Source organism: Nyctibius grandis, chromosome 5 (genome assembly GCF_013368605.1).
Source record: "Nyctibius grandis isolate bNycGra1 chromosome 5, bNycGra1.pri, whole genome shotgun sequence".
NCBI classification, from domain to species: domain Eukaryota; kingdom Metazoa; phylum Chordata; class Aves; order Nyctibiiformes; family Nyctibiidae; genus Nyctibius; species Nyctibius grandis.
This window is the reverse complement of record NC_090662.1, coordinates 70,035,451-70,050,194: the sequence shown is the minus strand read 5'-3', so window position 1 is coordinate 70,050,194 and position 14,744 is coordinate 70,035,451. Positions and strand designations below refer to the sequence as shown.

Genomic DNA, 14,744 nt, shown 5'->3' with positions numbered 1-14,744 from the left:
GTCAAACTGATGAAGTCTCCACTTCTAAAAATACCAGGAGTCATACGCCCATGGGAATTCAGGTGCCAAAGACACACAGGCAAGTGTCTGCTGGGATTTTTGAAGTACTTAGTGTATGTGTACTAAATAGCTGAGACTTTCAGTTCACGTGGTTAGACTCCAGGCTTCATTAGGTGCACATGGGTATCCCTAAGAACTTCAGTACGCCTGATTCTTTGATCCTTAGTGTCCATAGTTAGGAAAGGGCTTGACAAGGATGGAAATACACAAGAGACTCATCTAACAAGAATAATTTAGGAATGATTCTCACTAGCACGTAGTTACCTGGATAAGTCCAGATTTTAATATAATATAATACAATATAATAAATATAATAATATAATATTACAATATAAAAATATTATAATTTATACAATACAATGTAATAGCAGACTGCAATAATTTGAGGCCTAATTCAATCATACTTTGCAATCATTTTGCTTATTTAATCATACTTGCCAATTCTTTCAGTTTGGCCACGCGAGACATTTAAATATGTATTAGGTGATTTGTTGAGACACATTCATGGTAACTTTGTGTCATGAGAGTGGAATGAAGCAGCTTGGTCAAACTCATGATTTAGATTGTAATAATTCCTTCGTGACACTACAAGGTTATCAGAGCCCAAGGGTTACCCAAGTACATGACAAAGCAGTAACAGGAGACTGCTGTTTTATACTGCAAAAAATTCCTGTCAATGTACACCAAAATCCAAAATCTACAAGTTAATATAAATCTCTCACTTGTGTGATATAATTCCCATATCAATGTACTATTTCAGGTGTCCAATAAGACTCCATCTTAGCCTACCACTTGTGCCTGATTTTTAAAGATTTCACTTTATTCATTAATGCATATTAAAGTACTGTTTCTTTATAGTTAGTATTTTTTGTCCAGTTTACTTTATTTAGTGAGAAATTACTCTCAGTTATTTATCTACTTACGGCATAAAGATCCTTTGAGCAAGTAATTTATGCATGTTTTAGGGAACTCTAAACTCCTTGTCTTTACTAAACAAACACACACAAAAAATAGAATAAATTACAAATAACAAGGCTGTCCATGAACTAGTTGAGGATAAACAACATATCTAACAGTTCCCTCTCTGCAAAAGCAAAATACAGTCAATCAGAAATGGTAACACTCAGTTATTTTCAAGCAGTCCTCTTTTTTTAACCTTCAGTCTCCCTGTGAAACTATCCGTCAGTAAACATTTTTCTCTTTCAGAGACAAACACAGTACATGTTAACTTATGGAATTTCACTTTGCATTTACAGTATCTCTTGCTTGCTCTGACCACATCAGTAAATTATTTTGTCAGCATTTTATCTGTAGATTTATTAGGTAGACATAAAATGTATGTCTTTTTACTGCGTGCTGTTTATTTGTCCCAAAAGCCAGCGTGTTAAAGGAAAAAGTGGTAACTGAAATACTGTGTCTTTCCATTAGTGATGAGATGCAGAATAGGTGATCTGATCAAAACTTGCCTCTGCCAGCGAGGCTTTCTTAAGCTTGTTTTCACCACACTACAAAAACCTACATGTCTTTCCCAACTCTCAGATTTGCTGAGTACATATATTACATATATTCAGAAATCATTAGGCAGTCCTTACACACTCAGTGCACTGGTTTAAAAAAAAAAAAAAGAAAAAAGGAGCCATGAATGATTTAAAAAATATATTATGGGTTCATTTACTATTAGGATTAATATTTTCTAACAGTGAGACAGTGGTTCAAGTCCCACAGAAACTCTCTCTTCATAAAATACCACAGAAACTCTCTCTTCATAAAATACGCATACAATTCGGTTACTCATCCACAGGGGACAAACGCTGTTTGAGAGGCCATAGGATACCACACTTGATTTCCAGCAGCCAGTCAAGACAAGGATGGGTTTCCTACAGGTTCTGCGTCATGTCTGTCAACCCATGAGGATATTTTGGAAAACTCAGGCATCTCAGACAGCAGCAGACACCCATGTGTGGGCAAGCGAGTGGAACCATTTATCACAGTCTCCCCTCTCCCCTGTCAGTAGGAACCAAAGCAGCTCAGGAACGCTTTGGATGCGGTCAGCAGAGGAGGAAAACTAAACCCCTTCGCTCTTCTCCACGCCTAAAATCGAAGCTGTACAAAAACTGCCTGGTATCGCAACAGTTATGACAAAATTTTGAGATCTGACAAAATAATTACACCATCAGGAGGGAGACTGTACAGACAACTGAGGAAAAAATCCCATCCGTCTTCACAGAGGCTCTTCTCGAGCCCCCTTTGTTCCCCTGGACATGACCGGTACAACATCTCCAATGGCCTTGAAAGCTCCTCCCCAGCAATCACTGCCTATGGCTGCAGATAGATCAGTCTCCTGTTTGCTTGGCTTTCAAAAATAACAACGACAAGAGGCATCTCTAAGATATATGATATATGAAAAAGACAATTATCCTTGTCTTAGGCATAATAAATTCCTCTTAAATCATGTACAGTGTTAACTCTCAGTTGTGAGTCTTTTTCAGCGCTTTTGTATTTGAACGGTTACCTTGAAAGCCAAATTTTGGCTTTAAACCCCTCACTGCATGCATCAATGTAGCTGTACCCTGTATACAGAAGTCTATTAAGGACTGCAATGTTTTCATGCCCCCTGAGTGCCAACCTGCTGAGTATCCATTGTCCACTCTTGCTCAGGGCAGGTGAGTGATTATATCCTCAACAGAGACTCCTAAGTGTTCCTGGACTGTCATCTTTTAATCCTTTTTTTATACCTTACCACTCACAGAGGACTGAGATGGTGACATTTAAGAATGGCATATCAAAAACTTCACTGAACCACTTAATCCAGAGATCAAAGAGCCTTCTTTTTGATCATGCTCCTTCATCACTCTGCCAGCACATGCCTGGTCCCAAAGGAGTTTTTCTAACATTTTTTACTTTGTGCTGGTCAGTACATTTACACAACTGCTCAAAGTTAACAAAAAGATTTCTTCTGGCTCAGGAAGCAGAGATGAGGAATTAAATGAAACCAACAAAAAGTGGAAGTCACCAACAAGGCATTTTTTCTACTTTTTTCTCCCACAAAGATATAAACAGAAAATCACTACAAAGCAGTTAACATGGTCAGAATTCTGCAAAATAGAAGGCTAAGGATAGAAAACACCCCCAAACTCCTAAAAGCAAGTTTAACAAAAAACACTACTAAGAATTTTAGAAATGAAGAAACGTGAAGAATAAATGAGGCTCTGATTGTAACTGTCTTGTATCTGATCCTGTTGATTTGGAAATCACCTAATTCTGCTTTTTATAAACACACTGTGGCAGAGAAAAAATCTTTACGTAGACAGCAGTTCATCAGGCTGTTTGGTTTTGTGTGATATATTACTCAATTCTGCCCTCAGTTTTTACAATGGAACTGATAAAACATGTATAGGATGTACAGGAAAGTAGACTTTAGTCCAGGGACTATACTAAAGAAACAGAAATACCACAAATGAATTTAAAAAGCCAATCAAAATCCAAATGGAACAAGATCAGAGGCAACTGGACTCATAAACAGAATAAAGTCTAATAGACTCCAAAAGTGTACATAAAATAACCAATGCTGCTGCATCATATGCGAGCTGAGAAACACCAGTCATTAAGGTATATGATTCTGAATGCCATTTTTCTTTGATAAGGCTGAACTATCTACCATTCAATTTCCACCTTTAAATAGCGTTCAGAAATCTGATGTGGCTGCTTTAGTTATTCAAAATTTTTCAGGGCAGAGTAATCTTTAATTTATAAAGGTTCAGCAACTGATGAACTGGAAAAGTTGCAGCTGTTGTTAAACTACTGCTTGAAAAACTATTAACAACGTTTGACAGCGTCTTGAAAGGAACTGGGGCAGTAAGTGACTTCAATGATCTGGCAGCTGGTGGAATCCTCAAATCTGAGGATGACCTGAATTTCTATTATGAAAGACACCCTCGAAGTGTCGGGGGGAAGGGCATAAAACAGCAAACAATATGGGGGTAGGAGGCAAAAAGATCTGTTTCCATTTTAAAGCAATGCTGAAGGCTAAGCAAACACCTTTAATTTGAAACTTTAAGGAGAAATGCTGCCTGACAGAGTACTTCTTGCAGCTTCAAAGCTTCCAGTACAGTCAGTGGAAAATGGGTCTGCACAGATGATACTGGTACTGATTTTTCATACTCAGTGGTTATGTGCTTGGCTAATTTTAGGCATGTATGTGAATACTCTGGTGAGGTATGTGCCAAGTACCTTGCTGAACAGAGTCTGAAATAGTCCTACAGATAGGACAGCTGTATCACAGGGGTTTGCTCCCGCTTCTAAATCTTTGTATTGACTTTCCTGCAACTACAAACACTACGGGACTTTTGGTGAATGTATCTAGAAAACTGTTATAATTCAGAGAAAGTGGGTGTTTTTTGCATGTAAAATAGTGCATATTTTTTAAAAGTAGCTTACATATAAAAACTCAAATGTTTCTCAAAGCACAGTCAAATATTGAGCAAGTCTGTGAAAAAAGCACTTTGGGATACACATGTATACATTTGTATGCTTTCCATGAAAGTCAAGATGTTAAATACATGATAGGCATTTGATTCACATTACAGATATTTGAGAGACAGATAGAGACACAGTCATATGCATATATTATACATGCATATATTACATATATATACACGTATAAACACATGGAACACATTCCAGTTCCGTTTATTTTTTTCTGAGTTTTGCAGTGGGACTAAACAAATGCAGAGTGAGTTGGACACAAGAATGCGTTTGAAAGAAGAAAAGTTCATTTTATGCACGAACAATCCCTGTAACAGACGTGACATTTGCCACTCCTGATCCTGAAGCTTAAAAGTTTTGGCGTTTCAGAAATATAAAGAGCTCAAATACTTGACCTTTAGAAAAACAAAACAAACCAAGACAACTATTCCCAAATCCATCAGGTCTGTTAATATATTCCAGAGAAGCTGAGTTAGAAGGATGGGAACTTTGTCTTCATGGTGGGTTACGCATGGTTTAGAGCCATGATCTCAGGTTCATGACACCATCTCATTTATTAACTACTGCTTAAAAAGCTTTTCCCAGGCTCTCTATTGAGAGAAAAAGAAATTAAGTTACTCTAAAAGTGTTTACAAAATGTATTTAAATGAGATCAGTCAAGCTAAGGACTTGCATGTGTAGCTGCACGTTGCACAGCTGTGTATATGTGCTTACACGATTTGTGTACTTAATTTTCCTGAGCAGAGTATGTGCATGTCTGCATTGTATGCATTTTTGCCATGAGGTGTTTTTTAGATGGAAGCCAGATGAAGTACAAGGAAACACTCCTCTGCCTGACAAGACAGATGAGTGAAGTATAGTTACAAATTTAAAGACCTTTGTTTCACAGCTTTTTGCAAATGAAAGGTGGCAGCTTCTTTAATGACAACCAAGCATCAGGGTATATAACCTGTAAGTCAGTCATATCTTCCTATTTAAAAACAAGATTAAAGTTTTCATGGTAAGGGGTTTTGGGTTGTGGTTTTTTTTTTTAGTTTACTTCGAAAAGAACATCTCTCTTCCCCATTAATAGTTAAGACACCCCTCAAGCATCTTGCCTTTAACCCTCAGCACCTGACAAAGTCACCCTGTGGGTGCCTGATGCTGCTGTCAGATCGTGGCTGGGGCAAAAGGCAAGACTCTGCGGGCCTTCCTGACGGACCAGGCCTGCTAGCTATCAGATCTAGTCCTTGGATTGACTTCAATTTGTATCATGCACTTCAAAGAGCAGGGTAAATAACGTCTGGCAGCGTTATCATTCCAAGTTTCCCATTCACACCCTTCCTAGAGTTACTTTTCCAAACCTCCTTTTCGTTAATTTTTTAAAATTTATTTCTAGGTGAAACAAGAAAGAACATTTCCTATGTTTCTTCCTATTTTACTTCGCAAACAAGGCCGGTGGGTAAAGCTAAGGTATTAAAACAGGCACAGTAAGCGGGTAAATCTCTGGATTAGGAGAATTTCGGCTCGATTCCTCCGCCCTCAGGCAGCGGTGAACCGAGAGCAGTCCCCGCCACTCACCCCAGTTACGGCGGTTGGGAGGGAGAAACTTCTGACTCGCATGGATGGGAACAAAAAGAAATGGAAGAGGCGACAAACCCGGTAAAGGCCAGTGCCCGGTACCGCGGCTGCCCCGAGCAGCGCGCATCGCCCAGGGCCGGGGCAGCCGCGCAGACGGCTGCGGCCGCCCGGGGCCGGCTCGGGTCTCACCGCGGGGCCGCCGCCCCGGAGCCCCTTCCCGTGCCCCCGCCGCCGCCGCCGAAACCGCCACCGACACCATCCGACAGCGCCGAGCGGCGCCGGGCCGGGGCCGGGGCGGGCACTCACCGTTGTACAGCGAGCCCCGGCTCTTCCTGGCCAGCGTCTGCTGGACCTGCTGGTGGATCCGCAGCGCCTTCTCCTCTCCGGCCCGGCCGCCCGAGAGCTTGAGCCTGGCCTCGGAGGGCAAGGCCAGGCTGGAGCTGTCCAGCTCCCCCAGGATCTGCTGGCCCAGCACGGTGCGGATGTAGCCCTGCTCGGCGGCGGGGCCGCGACCGGCCATGGGCACAGCCGGGCGCCGCTCCGCTCCGATAACCTGTTGCGCCGCCGCCACCGTCACCTTCCCAGTGCCGGGGCTGAGCCGCCGAGGGCCGGGCCGGGCCGGGCCGCGCCCAGCGCCGCCCTGGGCTCTGCCCCGCCCCGCCGCGCAGGTGCCAGGCACGGCCCGCGCCTCCGCCCCGCTCCGCCCGCCGCGGCCGCCCGGGGCAGGCGCGGACCGGGCCAGGTCGCCCACTCCCCTCCTTTTCCCTGTCCCCTCCTCGCTCTTCCCCTCCCCTCCTATTCCCCCCCCTCCCCTTCGCGCCAGGGTGAAGGGTCCGGCACAGCGGCCCTGCCCGGCCCAGCCCAGCCCTCGTCTGCGGGGCGCGGCTCCCGCCTCAGGGGGCGGCTGCCGAGCCCCGTCCTCGTCCTCCCCGCGCGGGGCAACATCGAACTTTGAGGCGGGATTGTGTTAAGGGGCTGTAGGGCTGCTGGTTTGGGAGGTTTTCCTGTTCTCTGGGGTTTTTCAGGCTGTCCCGAGGATTTGCAGAGAGATTAATTGAAGCCGCCTTTTCTCTCGTTTCGTTATAAGGAGTTGGTGAGGGAATTGCGCAATTAAAAGCTGAAAAAAAATCCCCAAACCCCGCCTGGCTCTGCCCCTGCAAAGGTCTGTGCCCGCCTGCGCGGCCGGCAGTGGCTTCTTACACACTGCAGTACGGTTCAGTGAGTGTGAGCCGAAGAAGGCTGAAGTTCTCACACTATCTCAGGACACAGCTTGAAGTTACTGTTTAAACAAACACTCTACTTACGGTGGGTTGAAAGATGGAGGAAAAAAGGAACATACAATGTCTCGGGGAAAGGAAAGTGCAGGCTGTAGAAAAAGAAGTAGGTGATCCAGGATTGCACGATTGAAAAAAAAAAAATCGCACCAAACTAAACGTAGGTATTTTAATGGAAAAGCTGATGTTTCTCAAAAGCAAATGAAAACTAATGTGGCTTTTAACTTCATGTGTTGCTATTTCAGAGGCACGCCGGGACTCAAAACGAGCTGGTGTAGCTTGATTTTTACCAGAACTTCAGACAGCAGTGAGGGTACAGGGTGACTGGGAAGAAATGGGTGATCCTTGTCTTAGGGTATACCATAATGTAAGAAACCGGGGCACCTTCTTTATTCTCAGAAAACTCACGATAGGGAGGAGGAACTGGCTCCATGCTGAGGAGTCCAGAATCCTTTGGACTCCTCCTTTACTCTTTGTCTCTCTTCCATTTTTTTCTTGAAGAGGGGGAGGAATCTCTGGCCTTTCTCATCACTTGGTCTGGCTAATGTCATCCCCTTTTGTTCTGATGTGGCGTATCACAGGAGAGGTCACGTTAATGGCTGTGTAAGATATGTCAGAATAGTTTCACTGGTTAAGAGAAATGGAGTAACACACTCCTTCCTTATAAACGGGGAAAGGTTATGTATGGGAGCAGAAAGGTTGGAGATAAGCTGTGGGGCGCAGGCTGGGAAAGAGGAGCAGGAATTTGTGGAGAGGGGGAAGCTGGAGGTATGTGGCAGAGCTACAATGGGTGGGGGAAAAATGTAACAGAAAAGTGAAAGCATAAAAAAATGAAAGAATGGGCAGGATAAGGCAGGAAAAACAATGGGGAAGACATCACAGCTAGGAAGGAATGTAAACTATGTTAGAAACAATGTTAGACTCTTTTGCTGTCATACAGACAGTCACAAAAACATTTCCAGTGAACAATCGATACTACATTTTCCACACGTATGAGTGAGGACTACTGAAGAGATTAGAAAATAGTTGAAAAAATGTGAAACATTTCCTCCCCTCCTTCTTTTCCCTGCCCTCTTCTCTGTTCCCGAACTCTAGGACAAACATGAATTCTGAATAGTTTTTATAGTTGAAACCAATTTGGTTTCACACATAAAATACACCTGAAACAGATTCAGGATTTAGAAAATACTCTTGCAGTGTGTGTCCTCAGATGCCTCTGACACTGTATGTAGGTTTACAAGCTCTTGGCACATTGGCATTGCCTCTGTTGGAAGAAATGTTGCATTTTTATTAACTTTACTTTGCAAGTATGTACATTTATTTGTGCTTGTGAGATCTGTGGCAAAAAAAAATGGCAGTTTTCTCTGGGCTTTAAGACCTTTAATGAGATTTCTGAGAGAGATTTCTCTCCTTGTAACTAGGAATGCTGACTGAAGAGTTTGGGGCCTTGGGGGAGGGGAAAGAGAAAGAATTTTGCCTGCACAGCAATTCAGACGATGCTTAGCCAAGATCTGAAATAAAAATGAATTAAGGCTTTTTCTTACCTGAAGAAAATAAGAAGATATCATGTAACTGATTGCCCTAGCAATAGAAATTCCTTGAAGAATTCCTTGAAGTTGACTTATGTTGGATTAATACCTCTTCTTGACTGAACTGCAAAAATCCCTCTAAGTCTTTATCAGTGCCACTTGCAGATTCAAAGCAACATAGCTGGGATTGTCCCTGAATGGATGGCAACTTGTGAATGGATGATTGCTCGTTATATTTTTGAAAAATAAATTTAATTATGATGCATATAGTGACTAAGGGATGAGGAATCACATACAAAAAAATTTGCTTTCTGTCCAGATTCTGATGGAGTCAAGCAGATCAGAAAATCAGTTATTTCCTTATAAAAATTATTTATTTTTCTGACCAGATGTGCTTGGCATAAACCATGTAACCTTTCTCCATCAGAAGTCCTCCACAAATAATATTTATATTAAAGTTGTGGTAGTTGGTCCTTTCACTCTTCTTTCCCTTCCCCCTCACCCCTCTCTCTGTTAGTACTTAGGGAACAAGCTGGGTTTGTACCCTGGAAACAGATTATTTTCAGCTGCAGGAACCTTAGAGGAAACAGGTATAAGTATGAATAGGGAGGTGTTCAGTTTAAATGTGAAACAACTTGACAACGAGGGTCTCATCTTAAATACACACAAAATTATTCCTATGTATATCTCTAGGACCACACGGCAAATGGAGTGCCTCTCACTCAGTTCTTTTTTCCTTTATTATTTTGGATCCCATGGCTGAACGTATTATATGCAACTGCAGGTTAGTCAGGAATAGCCGGACTATTTCTAGATTTGTCCTCTTCTTTCTGGTTTCGTTTGAGTCACCCCGCAGACGGAAAGGGAACCAATTCTTCCCCGTTAGTGAGACCCCTGCGAGCAGCGAGAGGCCACACTGCCACCGCGTGTTCCCTCCCTGGAACGGCACGACCAAGCCTGCTCCCTGTCACTGCTCCTGGAAAGGTAAACCTTGCAAAGCAGACTTGGAAAGTGCCCAGGAAGGAGTTAACTCCACGCTTAAAAATCGGAGATGGGTATTTTATTGCAACTTTATTTGTTACAGGAGATAGAACTGAAGTTCAATCCATCCGTCTTTTGCACCAGGCACTGGTATCCTGTATTTTCTCACAGTAGCATAAACATTTATTTCATCCTAGCATCATTTTTGGAAGCAGAGAAACACAAGATCATCTATTTTGCCCTGCAGGATAATTTAAAGATTTTTTTCAGAGCTACATAGTGGAAAAGTGCTACTTTTGCATTGGTAAAATGAGTGTGATAGCAGTTCTCTGCCCGAAAGAGATGTGGCAATAAAAGCAGCAGAGCTGTGACTGGGACTCTCTACCTGACCTAGGCAGAGTTCAAGGGAGTGGCAAATTGCCTGAGGAAAGAAAACACACACCCACGCACGCGCGCACACACACACAGGATGACAATGATCCTTGTTGGAACATCACAAACCTTCATTCACTTTGATGAGGTGAGTGTGCAACTGCTAGTTTTGGAAATCCAGGCCATAGCCTAGAGCTGACTAAAGGTCCTGACTTGAGAAATGTCATATCAAAACTGCCCTATGGCCACGAGCTTTGCTTTATGCCTCAAGTGAGCCAAGGGCTCCAGGAATTCAGGATGGTCGTGAAACTGCAGATAACAGTGGCTCCTCAGGCATACGGCTTTTTCATTGTGTAGCAGGAGACAGGACTAGCTTGCATCCTCACCTGGGTGATAAAGCAATGTTCATTTCATCAGTCTTGCCTCAATTTGTTTCTCTCTGCAGCTGGTGGTGTTGGTTATCTAGCCCACCTATACCAGGGTGGCAGCTGATGTTGGCTGATGTAGCCCTCACATAAAATCTCTGCTTGGGCTAGTCCTGAGCAGTTTTACATGCTGTCACTGCCACACTGAGTGTGCTCTGATGGGAATGGGATACTACTGATGTAGATCTGCTAGAGATCTACGTTGGGATGCATTCAAGCAGGGGATATTTTCAGATGTTATACCCAGCACAAATTGTGGGGTTAGATCATAATGTGATACATGAAGTAGAGCAGTCTCCAAGAGAAAGGGAGGTGTGTGTATGTGGCTTTCCTTGTGTGCAGTGACATCTGTCCTTTGTGATGCTGTAAAAGGGTTTTGATGCAGTGGATGAGACAGCAGGAGCAGAGAGAACTGAGATAAGGTTTTTAACAGGCCTGACTATGATTCACCTCTGTGGAGATTCCCCAGCAGAGTCCGGGCAGGTTTCAGTTGTCAGTGAGCTCCTCTTTGAACTGTGGGTAGGGGAGAGCCTGATTGCACAGCTCCTTTGGAAGATATTTTTCAGTGAGTAAGAGCAAGGGAGACAGAGTTAGTCTGTCTAATCTCCCTGTCCATCTCCCTACAGATCCTTTGCGTTCTTGGGTAGGACCAGCTGCACACTGTAAACTGGAGGGGGGGGGCAGCAAATTTTGGGGGAAGGTGGTAAAGCTCATTCTGTCCTAGCCAGTCAACATCTTGTGGATAGCAGTCCCTTGACTACTCTTTTCTTACACAGTTTATCACAGCTGGCTCAAGGCTTGCTAGCAAAGCAGGCAAAACTGAGCAGCAGGGAAGCATGGGCAATGCTGCTAATGCTGCGTTGAAGAATTGATAAACAGCACATCTGCATATTGGATTGTTTGCTGCCAGAGTATCTGCTGTCCTAGGCAACTGCCTGTGCCTAAGGCTGTCTCTGCTGTCCTCATGTCTTTTCTTTCCAGGTCCCTGTGCTCTGCTTTATCCTATCAATCCTAGTCTCTCTTCTTTAGTAATCAAGTGTAATAATTTAAAAGTGTGGGGTTTTTTTCTTCTTTTTAGACTCAGAGATGTACATTGCCAGTTATAGGAACGAAGGTTGTGCTCTATATCTGTCAGTTCTTGAGTCATCTGGGCACCAGGGAGACAGCCAGGAAAGATCTAGGAAGACATATTCAAATGGCCTTATCAGATGCTATGCTAAAAAGAGCAGCAAAGTAATATGAATTGTTTGCAAGGCTTGGAATGAAAGGAATGAAGCAGAGCTAATTTCAGCAAGCTGTGATCAATGCTTAGTGTAACATGTTTATTCAGTGTTTATTTTCCATGCATTCGCATTTTGGTGACTGTAGTAAAAGAACATGTTGTATATCACAGAATCACAGAATGGTTGGGGTTGGAAGGGACCTCTAGAGATCATCCGGTCCAACCCCCTGCCAAAGCAGGTTCCGCTAAAGCACGTTGCACAGGGTTGTGTCCTGGTGGGTTTTGAATATCTCCAGAGAAGGAGACTCCACAGCCTCCCTGGGCAGCCTGTTCCAGTGCTCTGTCACCCTCAAAGTAAAGAAGTTTTTCTGTATATGTATATGTAGGTGAAGGTAAGAATACTCTTAAACTTTTGACACAGGAGCACAACGCCAGTGTTTATTGGAGTTGTTATTGCATTCAGTATCATCTAGAGGCTCTGAATTTTATCAGGGCCCTCTTTTGATAGAGGCTGCGCATGAGAGATTTTTGTCTTTGTCTTGTGGTACAAGTAAACAATACATCCAAATGACTGATATCTCATCTCCATGTGCAGGTCAGGGATGGAGGAATTAAACGCTATGCCTGAAAAAATGTGTTAACCCAGAAACTGAAAACCATTTTTTCTTTTTTGGCTCCTAATTTTGAGATGTAAGAGATGTGGTTATTGAGGACATAGTAGAGCAACATTTTGAAACAATCTTTTTTTCTAATGTTAGTAGAAGGGTTTTTATTGATTGTATTTCCCCCATCAAAGCACCTTTTGAGATAAAACTAAAATTTTGTGGATTTTTTTTTTAATTCAAAGCTATCAACACCTTTCCCCCAGGCAAATATAAAATTATTAGTTTTGTCAAAACATCCTAATTTCTTTTCCTTTTATTTTTAGTGAAGTTGTAGAAAACAGATATAAAGGGACTTGAGGAGGACATTTACTCATTTTCAGCTGTAAAGTAGGATTAACTATATCTAAAATCTCACAGATATCTATCTAATTGACTTTTAATATGTTATTTATTGCATGATGGGAGGCTATTGCTATGTGATATTGTTTTTCCACAACCTGAGGATGCACACGTGAAAGATCTGATATAATAAGACTCTCATCCCCATAATGCCAGATTAATGCATCCAAATCAGTCACCATAAGAAAATGACAGAATGCACTAAAATGTACAGGAGATTAAGTTGGAATAAAACCAAAGTGTACATGAATATTCATTCTGGGTTGGCTCCTTAACTCTTCTTTAGCATCTTTGTGCACAAAACAGTCACAAAGCTGGCTGGCCTGTTTCCTTGGGAAAGGAAAATCTCAGCTAGGCTCCAGTTGCCAGAATAGTTTATAAGCAACCTGTGTGTGAGACCAGCAGGTCCAGCTGGACAGCAGCAACTGCTGTCAAGAGCCGCTCTGTGAACACAGTGATTTCCCAGTGGGTTTGGTTTTTTTTTTGGGTAAGAAGTCAGACTGATTAACATTTTATGGGCACATTTTTTGTCATAATTTGCCATGGGTAAGCCAGGTCACAAAAAGTACAGTCCAGCCTGATCCTGGCTCAAAAGAAATGCAACCAGTTCTGCAGTATAAATAGCTGCCTTGTTTCCTATACTTTTTGATTTCTGTAACTCTCTTTTTTAGGTTTTGTTGTTAGCATAGACAGCAGTGGGTATAATACAATAAAAAAGTTTATATTCTAGGCATTTCCAGTACAGTTGAGGGAGTGACATAAGAACAGAAAAATGTCTGTCCTGGATCAGACCAAAGATCTAGGTATCCTACCATGCTGTCATGCTGGCCAACAGTGGATGCCTTGTATGAAAATAGCACGAAGGTGGAACAGTACACCCTTAGTATACTTCTGCAGCTTACAGCAATGTGCAGCTCAGGGATTTCTTTAGTCAGAGACAGTATCTTTGTGTTTAATTGTCTTTAATGATTTTTCTCCCATGAATTTGAACAGTATCTTTTTGCATAACTATTGCCCTTTTGTAATGGCTTATACATCTTAATAATAGGATATGAGAAGATACATTCCCTTCTATGCTTTTTTGAATATGCTAAATTATAATTTCACTTGATGTCATTTTTTTTTGTTATTATAAAAAAAAGGAATGAGAGTTTCTTATTCATCCTCTCTGTGCTACCGATTATACAGTTCACTATCATGTTCCTCTGCAATTGGTTTTCCAGGCTGAAAAGTCCTAACCTTTTAATCACTTTTTGCATGCAAATTGTTTCAGATTGTAGATCATCTTTACCAGCCTTCACTTTTCTAGCTCAGCTCTACCATTTTTAAGATGGGATGCTGGAACTGCACACAGTATTTAAGGTGCTGAGACACCTTGGATTTGTACAGTGATATATTAATTATGTCCTGTTTTCTTCCCTGTTCTGCACCTAATAATTCCTTTATGTTCAGTTAGCTTTTTTGATTGCTTCTAAGCTGACATTGCTTCTAAGCTGACATTTTGTAGTCAAATGCTAGTGCAAAGGATTCTTTGTTTGGCCTTGAAGCTTCCTGCAAGGTTGTTGAATATAAACACATTTTAGTTACTATTACAGAATTAGTCCTTAATAGTAACATTGTGAAACAAGCCAAAACTACCACTGGGAAAAGAGTCAAAACCAGACTCTCCCCTTTGAGTTGCCTGACAAGCTTATCCATGAAACATTCATGTACAGTGTCTAAAAATACCCCAGGGTGATATGTAAATCTACATAAGAGTAATTAAATTCTCCTATTATTATGGTGTTTCCAGTCCTGCCAGACTCTCTGAATCTGATTTTTCCCTTGCTTGT

The 14,744-nt window shown here is 42.2% G+C and overlaps 1 protein-coding gene across 1 annotated transcript in view; it reads right to left on the bottom strand.

Moving 5' to 3' along the window:
• Window positions 1–6,625, bottom strand: part of PKP2 (plakophilin 2) — a 45,501-nt gene extending 38,876 nt beyond the window's left edge. Inside the window, exon 1 of the mRNA XM_068401607.1 lies at window positions 6,412–6,625. Coding sequence (XP_068257708.1) covers window positions 6,412–6,625 — 214 coding nt within the window. The remainder of the gene's footprint in view (window positions 1–6,411) is intronic.
• Window positions 6,626–14,744: the final 8,119 nt, after the last annotated feature.